The 9,685-nt window shown below is 43.9% G+C and overlaps 2 protein-coding genes across 2 annotated transcripts; one reads left to right on the top strand and one right to left on the bottom strand.

The window, feature by feature from the left end:
* Positions 1-20: 20 nt before the first annotated feature.
* On the top strand, positions 21-937 carry SRRD (SRR1 domain containing; the record flags this gene model as incomplete). The annotated part of the gene is made up of 3 exons (XM_010296071.1): positions 21-187; positions 408-453; positions 713-937. Coding segments are annotated over 3 exons (438 nt in total), but the record flags the coding sequence as incomplete, so codon positions are not given.
* Positions 938-1,472: 535 nt separating this feature from the next.
* TFIP11 (tuftelin interacting protein 11) lies at positions 1,473-9,627 on the bottom strand (the record flags this gene model as incomplete). The annotated part of the gene is made up of 11 exons (XM_010296070.1): positions 1,473-2,009; positions 3,239-3,404; positions 3,681-3,823; positions 4,477-4,720; positions 4,925-5,093; positions 5,308-5,414; positions 6,124-6,633; positions 7,385-7,537; positions 7,980-8,107; positions 8,647-8,803; positions 9,474-9,627. Coding segments are annotated over 11 exons (2,287 nt in total), but the record flags the coding sequence as incomplete, so codon positions are not given.
* Between the last annotated feature and the right edge of the window lie 58 nt (positions 9,628-9,685).

Genomic DNA, 9,685 nt, shown 5'->3' with positions numbered 1-9,685 from the left:
CCCGGTGACGGGCGCCGCGGGTTGCCGCGCAGGAGGGGAAGCACGGCGTGGGGGGGTCGGCCACGCTGTTCTACATGGTGCACTGCGGGAAGGCGCTGTACAACAACCTCCTGTGGAGGAACTGGTCGGCGGCGGCACTCTCCAGGATGGTCATCATCGGGAACAGCTTTAGAGGAATGGAGGAAAGGTGCTGCTGCCCCAACAGCGTTTTCCTCTCCTTGTCTCCTTTACTCCCTTTACTCCCTTTATTGCCAAGGATTTCCATGTTTTGCTCACTTTCAACTTGCTGTCTGGGTTGCTTTCATCAACCATCTCCTGCCTTCTCTCCCCACCCTACGTCTTCAGAAAAGTTGTCCAAATTTCACAAGAGGATCCTGTCTAATGCTGGTTACCTTGTGTTATTCTAGATTGTTGTCAAGAATATTGGAGAGAGATTATTCTTACATAGCAAAGGTATGAGTCACTAGTTTAACATTACTGTTTCATGTTGACAAAGCACCTTTTCCCAAGAAAGGAAAAGTTGGAAAGAAGGCGGCAGTTACTTTTAAAACCTTTTTTCCTGGCCGCTACAATACAAAAAGTGCATCACTTTAGGATCATTCTACACTATCTGCAAACCCCGTTAATGTAACGTTGTCCTCATCTTCACCCACTCTTAACTTTGTAGGAAAGTTCTGCATCGTACGTAACTTTTTCCCTGAATGCTCTTTAGGTGTTGAAAGGGACAGAGGAAGTGGCACTCCCCGCCCACCCTCGGTACCTGGACACCTTTAACGACACCTCCATCCACTGGTTTCCCTTGCAAAAACTGAAGCAGCTCTCCCCTGAGGTCTGGGACTTTGTGGAAGAGCCAACGTACCAAGACTGTGATGACTTGGAGATCATCAGAAAGGAGGACAAAGCTGACCAGCACAGTCTCACTGCCACAGAGTCCTGACTGCACTCTGCAGGGTGGGGGCCGTGGGGCTGCATGTCTTCCCACAGCAGCTTCTGCACAGCCGAGATGAAGCTCAAGCACCAGCAGTGTTGTCGTGCTCTACCAAAAGTAGCAGCACCTGAACACTGATACTTTTTTGTATCTTAATTACTTAATAAAAGGTAAAGCTGTGCTTTGACTTATACTCACTGAACTGATTTGACTAAAACCTGCCTTTTAAACCATTCATACTGCAAATTTACTGGACAAAATCCGCCCCCCCCCAGCTCCAGGCCGAGGGAGCCTCCTGGAGAGAGCTGGGATGAGTCCTGGCTGGGCAGGGCAGCGAGGCGCTTGCTCCCCAAGTGATGCCATCAGGACAGCAACTCCCACTGCCAGAGCAGTGCAGCAAGCATGGAGAAGCTTGACACAGCCACTGCTGCTGGACCAGCCCTCGCTCATCCATTGTCATGGAGCACAGAATCACCTACCCCGGTCCCTTCTAACCTCTTTCAGAGGTGTCAGTCACACAAACATCAGAACTGCTTCCTCCTCCCTTAGCACTGACCTCCACATGAAATTTCATCTCTTGATACTGCCTGAACAGCTCTTCTAAGAAAAAAATCCTGGCATACAGCTACAGTTTCACCGTTTTTACAAATCTGTAACTTCTTTATTCTAAGACAGTTACACTAAAAATGTTAGCAAGATGGTCTTCACAGTTCAGAGCCGGGGCCTCACTTAGCCATGTCGATGAGACTCTGGAGGGAGGTTGGCACCCAAGTCTTTTCTCCTTGTACAAACACAACACCTCTGTCAATGTAAATGACAATCCGTCCAAATGTATACAACTGTTTTCCTTCATGCCGCTTTCCAATCACAGGCATGAAAACAATGTTGTGCTCCTCCGCTTTTGTCTGAATTAGGTCCTTGAAGTTCATCGGCACAGAGCTGGCAGCCATGCCGATGCCGCGCTGGGCCATGTTCTCAGCCTCCCGCCGCTCCTGCATGGCTTCGTACTGAAAGTCTTTCCTCCGCTCGGTGTGAGTAAGGTAGGCGATGTTCTCTCGAGCGCCCGGCTGCATGTACCCACCTGTTCGGGAGAGACAAAACGTGTGAGAACAAGGTGCCAGTCTGTTCCTAGTGCAATGTCTATGGGTAAACTCCAGTTCAGGACACATAAAGTCAAGTCAACCAATAATGCTCTGAATCCTCCTTCACACATTCTAATTCATTAAGTTTTATACTGTTACGGCTAATACAACATAGGCTAGCTAGGTGAATTTGAGAGCTGCAGCAGAAGCAGCAGGATTTGATACAATCCCAAATTGTATCTGATCATGCACAGGAGAGGAGGATGGTGCATTGCTATGGGCAAAGGGAAAATGTGAACAACAAAAAGAACAGCAACAACAAAAAAATACTCCCCAAAGCCAAAATCTGGCCTGAGGTCTCCACATGCCACTGCTGGGTTACAAACAGTGACTATTGCAAATTCAGGCTAAGGATGAAGCAGTACCATGCTGCAGGAAGCATCATTGCATCAGGATCACTTTCACTATCAGCTCCCAGTTCACTTTTTGGCTGCATGACTATCACGCCAGAAATTTCTCAATTTTCTCAATTCCTCTTTGTGCAACACTTGCCTGTAGTTGTAATCACTCTACCACAGAAACAAACATAACACTTAAAATGGGCCTCAAGGAATCCTCCACATTTCTGGTGCAGATTTTCCATCACACTGTTTTGCAGGCAGGCAAGAGGAATACAGGAAAGGAGTTCTCAGTCTTGGAGGGCAGGGCAAATGTCAGATGCTGCTCCCTCAGGCACAGCCTTCTCTTTTATACAGTTTAACTCCCAGGGAATTCCTAGCAATCTCTTTTAGGTCACAGGGAGAGTCATATGGAAGGAAAGGGCACTGCTCTAAAGCTAAGGAGAAGAACCAGTATCTCACCATAAAGAAAAAAAACACCAAGAAATTATACCTTTCGAAGTCAACATCTTTACGTAACGGTCTCTCACTGACTGACATAAAATACACTATAATCAGGCAAGGCTGAAAAAGAACCAGTTGCTTAATGGCACAGGCAGCAAGCCACCAAAAATCTGCTTCTACTTCAGTGGAGCACAGACAATTATTAAGTAGCACCTTCCAGGTGTTATTTACAGACACAGCAAGGCAAAACACACTTTGAATTTCAGTGCTCATGGGAGCTGCTACAACGCCAATTAGCAGGGCCATGCCTAAATACAGACTCAGAAGAACCAAGCATTGCTGTACTGCCATCACAGTAAGCTGAGCCATCACCATAAGCCACCTACCAACACTGGAAGAGACAGCCCGATTCATGATATCAAGAGCTTCATTAAATTTGTCTTTGATCGAAGGATGAGCTAACACTTGGTCTGAGAACATGGACTTCCAACCCAAGTACCACTTTGTAATCTCTTCGTAATTAGGGCTGTTACTAAGCCAAGAGCACAGCACCTGCAAAACAACATGACAGATCAAATGCAGTAGGACAGGACATTTCTGGAAGAGAGTCATTATTATTATTTGTTTATTACTGAGCTTTCACTAAAAGAAAAGGACTGTGACAGTATTAGGAAATTGTCCATTCTGATGTGTACGGAACTAGGAGTAGAAATCACCCCATTTGGTAGTAAAACCATTTCAGCACTGGGGCAGCAATTTCTAGGCAGAAGTCACTAAAACACTTCACAGTGAATCAAGCCTGTTTACTCAGCCTTGGTAGTTTCTCACCTGCAGCCACTTTGGGAAGAAGTGTTTCTCCAGCAGCCCAACAAGACTGGAGACAGAAATCATCCCCTCCCAGTCAATCACCCAGTAGAAGGCATCCATGTGCTGCTGGTGAGGGTTTATGATGAGTTCATTCAAACACATCCCTGGGAAAAGGGGGAGAAGAGTTAGAAAAGAACTTGACTCAAGGTTGTATTTAACTGACCTATTTCACTAGCAACACACATGGTTTGAGGAGCACCTATATTACCCTAAAGTACATTCAGGATCTTTAAACTGATCTTTGGCTGATCCCTGCCACTACAACAGTGCGCTTGCATTTCCGGCGACTATAATTTGCTGCCAGAACTGAGAAACTTAAAACATTCAACTACTTTTTAAGACTACAGTGCCTTTAGGCAGCTTGCATGGCTGAATGGTGACTTACAGAGTCTCATGGTGAAAACATTAGCATAGACCAATACAGGAGTAACAGAGGCATTCTACAGCTTGGTACTATCTGGCAGCTATCAGATACTCCTGTCAGCTGAAGAACAGAGGAATCAGATGATTTAGAAAAATAAGATAGAAAACATTGAGAATAATCAGAGCACTTCCCCGTATTTTCTAAAATGTCTGCCTCTGAAAAAAACGCATGGTACTAGTAGCAGAAAAGAAGATGCAAGCTTGGCCTAAGCTTACTAATAATACTCCTTGAAGTAACACTGGCAACCATGTTAAGACGTATCTTTTCTAGGTGTAAGGGGGAAGGTGGCAACCAGCAGATTCCAGAAATTCAGCACTGCTTGGCTTGTCTCACCTAGTTTAGGCACGATGTTTTTGACCATGAAAGCCTCCCATGACCCAGGTGTGAACACATCTTTCCAGGGCTGAAGGATAAGTTTGGCGGAGGAGTCGCTGGGATGCCACTTCTGCAGTGCATTCGCCAGCTTGTTTCGGATGGGAGAATACAGTGGCTCTAATCGTGCCTGCATAAGGGGAAGCCAGGGATGGATCCACGAATGGATTGGGACTGTGTCAGTCAAAGGATTCCAGCTTTCAACCTTGAGGTAAAAGAGAAAAGATTAAAATAAGTCCATCCATCAGCAGTAAGCCTTACCAGATGCAAAGAGAGCCATAATGCAAACCCCTAACTCCTAAATGCATCAGCAGAGGCAGCAAACTGGTGTTTTAGAAGTTCTAGTTGACCGAAATTCAAATACTGGTTCAGAGTATCGTTTCATTTTAACACAGCCCTCTTGCCTTACCTCCTTCTGTAGCTTGGGGAAGATGAGCTGATCCAGGATGTTATCCAGTATCCAGACAGGAACAACGTTTACCCAGCTATCCAAGAAATCCACCATCGACCCACAGTTCCTCGGTTGCCACTGCGCCACTATGTTTCTGACATATGGCATCCAGATTTCCCACATCAGTCTGGGGGGGATGGAAATCCAAGTTAAGCTTAAAGCTCTAGCCCCAGGCCTAAATAACCAAATAGTAACTATTATTTAAAAGCTACTCCTTTTTATATAGCTGACAGCTGGATTTTAACAGACACATCAAGAGAATCATCTGGAAAGCACACTTGTATCTGTTCTTTTGCCACCCCTGAGAAAGCTGCACAAAGTACAATTCATTTGCTCTTTACCTGTGAAAAGCATCTGTTGACAGGTCCTGCCCACCGTGCGATAACAGCTGATCATTCTCCAAAAGGCTCTTCCACTTGCCTATGATCTCTGTGCCGTACGTACAGTCCTGAAAATTATAAAGGCCGCTCATGCCTTATCCTTTTTCATTAATTTCAGCTGGTATCTACAAAGAGCAGGCTGATGGTATGCTCTACTACAGACAGCTTTCTCACTCACTCAAAAGCCAAGATAGGAGCTTGCAGCCGTGATTAGGGAAGTCCCACATGAAGAAAATCCCACTTTATGGATTTAACGTATCTCTGGGGGAGGGGAAGAGGATAGTCTGAACTTTTTCAGGTGTACAGAGAGAATTCAGACTCTTACCTAGCACAGCCTAAATGGCATTAAGAATAGACAGCACATATCTGACTACTTGAAAGACAGAGCTCTACTGCTTTTGCTAAAAAACAAGAAGTAGGGACTTAGCTCTCATCTACTTTTTCTTCCCAACACCCATGAAAGGGATTGATTTTAACCTTGTAAGATCCCAAATCTTTAGCCACTTTACAGAAGAGTAGCGTTCAGCCTTAGCAAATGTCTGAGAGTGGGTCCACCTTTTGTACATGTTTATCTCACTCTGCCATGAACACTGGGAGTTTTCTCTGAAACCCTCCTCTCCCCTGCAAGGCAAGAGGAAGGCACTTTTCCCCCCCTGCCCTTTCTCTCCAGACTGATAGGAATTTGGGACAAGGAGTCGGGGTGGGGGGCATGTCAGGATAATAATGACGATTTCAGCTGTCAAGTAAGAACTGCAGATAAGTCAAACTAATACACACCTTGAGGGGATCCCAGTTCTTGAAGTAATCTTTCATGAGAGGATAGACTATTGCTACTGCCAGGTCTACCCTATCGGACATTCTGTACTCTTCATAGTACTTGTCTTGAAGAGTCTCAAAAATCTTTGCACACTCATCCAAGGTTAAGGGATTTTCACAACTGGGCTGCATCCTTCTCTCGCACTCTTCCACCATCTCCAGCACCTTGCTGAGGTTGCTAATTGCTCTCTCCTCGTGCGAGAGAACTTCAGACATCTTCTGTATCTCATGGGTCAGGTTGACAACCATGTCTCTCTCGTACTGCAGCTGCCGGTCGTTCTGGATGATCTCCTGCTCTGTGATGTCAATGAGAAGTTGTAAGTTGTGCTCCAGCTCAGGCAAGGCAAATCCCTGGGGCTTGGAGTCTTTGCCCAGTGGCTGCTGAGGACTGTCATCTGGGATATTGTGCTTGTGGCTAATTTGACTGTAGCTGTAATAAACCTTTTGTTCCCGGCCCGTCATGTCTATAACCTTCCAACAAACAAGAACATACAAAAAAATTGTATCTCGTGTTTAAAAGAAAGATGACGACCCCTGACTCCAAATTGAAAACTAGAGATTTCCAAGTACATTAATTACTCCAGGAGGCTACTAATACACTCTGGTAGTCTGAATGAGGCAACTGGGGATTGCCTCTGAAGAGGCCTACTCCAGATACGAAGAGTTAGAGTGAATAAGAAACAGTTTGGAATCAGAGCTGAAAGAGTCTCCTCTTCTGATGTCAGCTTTACCATTTCACCGAGTAATTCTACAAGCGGTTGTGATGCACGTAGTATACTATTCATTATTACGTGGAAGTATTAGGTACTTTTATACTTTTTTAAAGACACCTTAATTTTAGATTATGTAGAAGATCGTTCAAACTATGTGTTTAGTTGCACAATCCCAATAAGGACAACTGTGCTTTCAGAAGTAGATAAGCATTTTATTTATGACAAATATGAAACAATTAAACTTGATTTGCAATTAAAAAACTCTCACAAACTAATTTGCATTTTCCTGACGCACAAAAAGTTGCTTAAAAACAAATGACACAGTGGTCTATTATGTGATGGTGACAGTGGTCAGTGATCAGTCTGAGGCCTTGATTTTCCCGAGGCTGCAGACAGGCAGCTCTTAGAACTGGCTTCTATTAAGGTTACCGATGGCTAAAAAGCACTCACAATACCAAAGCTGACCAACTGTTTCCCAGAGATGATACCTCTTGGGTTATCAACCTTACCTTGACCTGAGACAGCTCCTTCTGAGGGGCTGAAAGCTGCTTGTTGATCCTACCCTTGGCTTTCAGTTCTTCTACTGTTTTATAGCTGTATTTGGGCTTTTTCTTGCCTCCGTTAGGATCCTTCCGCCACTGACTGAGCTCTTTTTGAAATTCCTAAACAAAAACAAAGAGGAGTTGTGGTTGCTGCTCTTTGTCACACCCCAAGTTTGCCTTTATTTTCTGCAGGAAAATAGTCATCAGATCAATGAAGAATGCTGTACAGCAAAGTAACTGGGAAAGCAGTGAAGCTCAGTGACAAACTGGCTCAGATGCTGTGGTCCAGTCAACTACCCTATTCACAGTGCTAGCAGTACATTTCTGATCTTTTTTTCCTTTAGACCAAAGACAAAGACTATTTACCTGGGGAGGCTGGCTGAAGGTGGGGTTCTAGCAAGACTACTGGAACATTACAGTGACGAGAAAAATACATGTAAATGAAATTAATGTGCTATGTCTTTAGCTTATCCAAAACGAGCAGAATGACACAGAAGCCAGAACTTAATTTTGTACATACAACACAAGAGGGAAACAAATGTATCAAGAATTATAAAAATACCTCTTCAGCTTCTTCTTCCGAGTCCACGACCGGGAAGTCTTGCAAAGACTGGCTGGTTCTTTCAGAGCCGTATGCCCCCACAGCTCCTTTGCCTTTTCTTTGTTTGGCCTCAATTGGATTGATAATACCTGAAAGGACAGTAGTTAGGTCAGAAGGAGCAGTTTGTTTACTGAGAGCACAGTCAGTGTTTTTCTTACAGTACCCTAAGTTATCAAATAAGCACAAACATCCAGCCTGGTATTCTGCCTCTATCGCTATGGCATATTCTGCCACTTCACTAATTTCTTAGTGGCTATAAAATCACTTAATTCCAGCACACACCAAAAAAAAAAAAAAGACAAAACAGAATATTATTCACATCTGCATTTCACTGCTTTTTTATTCTATCACATAAAACATCATGTCCTTTTCTGTGAGCTGACTACCCTTAGAATTTATCTGTTTTTTCTTTCTCTTTTTGTCTTGCAAAATAACAAGAGCATAAAACTCATCTATTTTAAGTTAAACACAACTGAATCTTATCATGAGGACCCAGATCATTTGCAAGAGATGCAAGAAAACAAGAATGAAGCTGTAAGCCACCTGGAGATGGCAGTTCTTGAAAGAATCCCATCTTGTCTCCAACTGACTAGTTAACAATAAATGACCAAACACACCATCACAGTACCTTGAGCATTCTTCCCGAGACCTCTGCCAGGGACGTAACCCATCTTCTGGAGAAGCTTCTGCCCAATTCCCTTAGTGTGCCTCTCCCAGCTGCCAAAATCCACGAAAGATTTTGTTCCCCCTACAAAGCCTTTCTGACTAGGCTTGAAATTACCACCCTGTTAAAACAAACAAACAAACCCCACACAACCTTAAGGCATCGTAACAACCAAGCTCTGTATAATTTCAGTCAAAAGGAAGGTTCTTCTGAAAAGCAATTCAGTTGTCACCACACCGCACAGTTCACCATGTCGTGACTTGTGCATCCATGCAATCTGCCTGAGATCTAATGACTTTCCTGAAACTCCTTAGACTGAAAAGTCCTGACAAGCTTAGTGTGACAAGCTGCCAGTTATTAGCTCCACCACTGCAGCTGAACCTGCTTCCTGATTCTTTCTGTGTTTGGTAACTGAAAATAGGAACTTGAATTTTAATCTATATCATGCTCAGATTTGTCATATTGTTCTGCAAGACTAAAAAAATCTTTACAATTTTGTTACCCAAAGAAAGGAAGCAAACCGCAAACATTCTTTTATTTTAACCTTAGTTGTCCAAAGAGAACATTAAGGAAGATAAAAGGGCCCAAAAGGACTGATGTTCCCAAGGACACACAACGATACATCAGAATAGCTCCAAAAGCCAAAGAAAACATCTCCCTTCCACTGCATGCTGTCAGATGTGGTTCTCTGGTTTTAATTATTTCTCTCTCTCTTTAGTGCTCTATTATTGTTTCTGTCTGAGTTTCATAAATACATTACATGTGAATTAAAATCTTCCCGGATAACTCACTGTTTTTAACTTCTTCGGCACAAACTCTTTAGGGACTTCTTCCTGCTTAACAGGTTTTTCATCTTCATCAGAGTCTTCTTCCGACATATCTTCAGCTGCTGACTTCTTCAGCCCAGCGCTGATGAAGTTCACGGGGGCCGAGTAATCCCTGGAGCTACACCAAAACCAGACCTGTGAGCAAATTCTGTTCCGGTGGAGCAGTGCGCATTCCT

Source organism: Phaethon lepturus, unplaced genomic scaffold (assembly GCF_000687285.1).
Source record: "Phaethon lepturus isolate BGI_N335 unplaced genomic scaffold, ASM68728v1 scaffold49191, whole genome shotgun sequence".
Lineage (NCBI taxonomy): Eukaryota > Metazoa > Chordata > Aves > Phaethontiformes > Phaethontidae > Phaethon > Phaethon lepturus.
The sequence above is the reverse complement of the archived record's forward strand: the minus strand, read 5'-3'. Positions and strand labels throughout refer to the sequence as shown.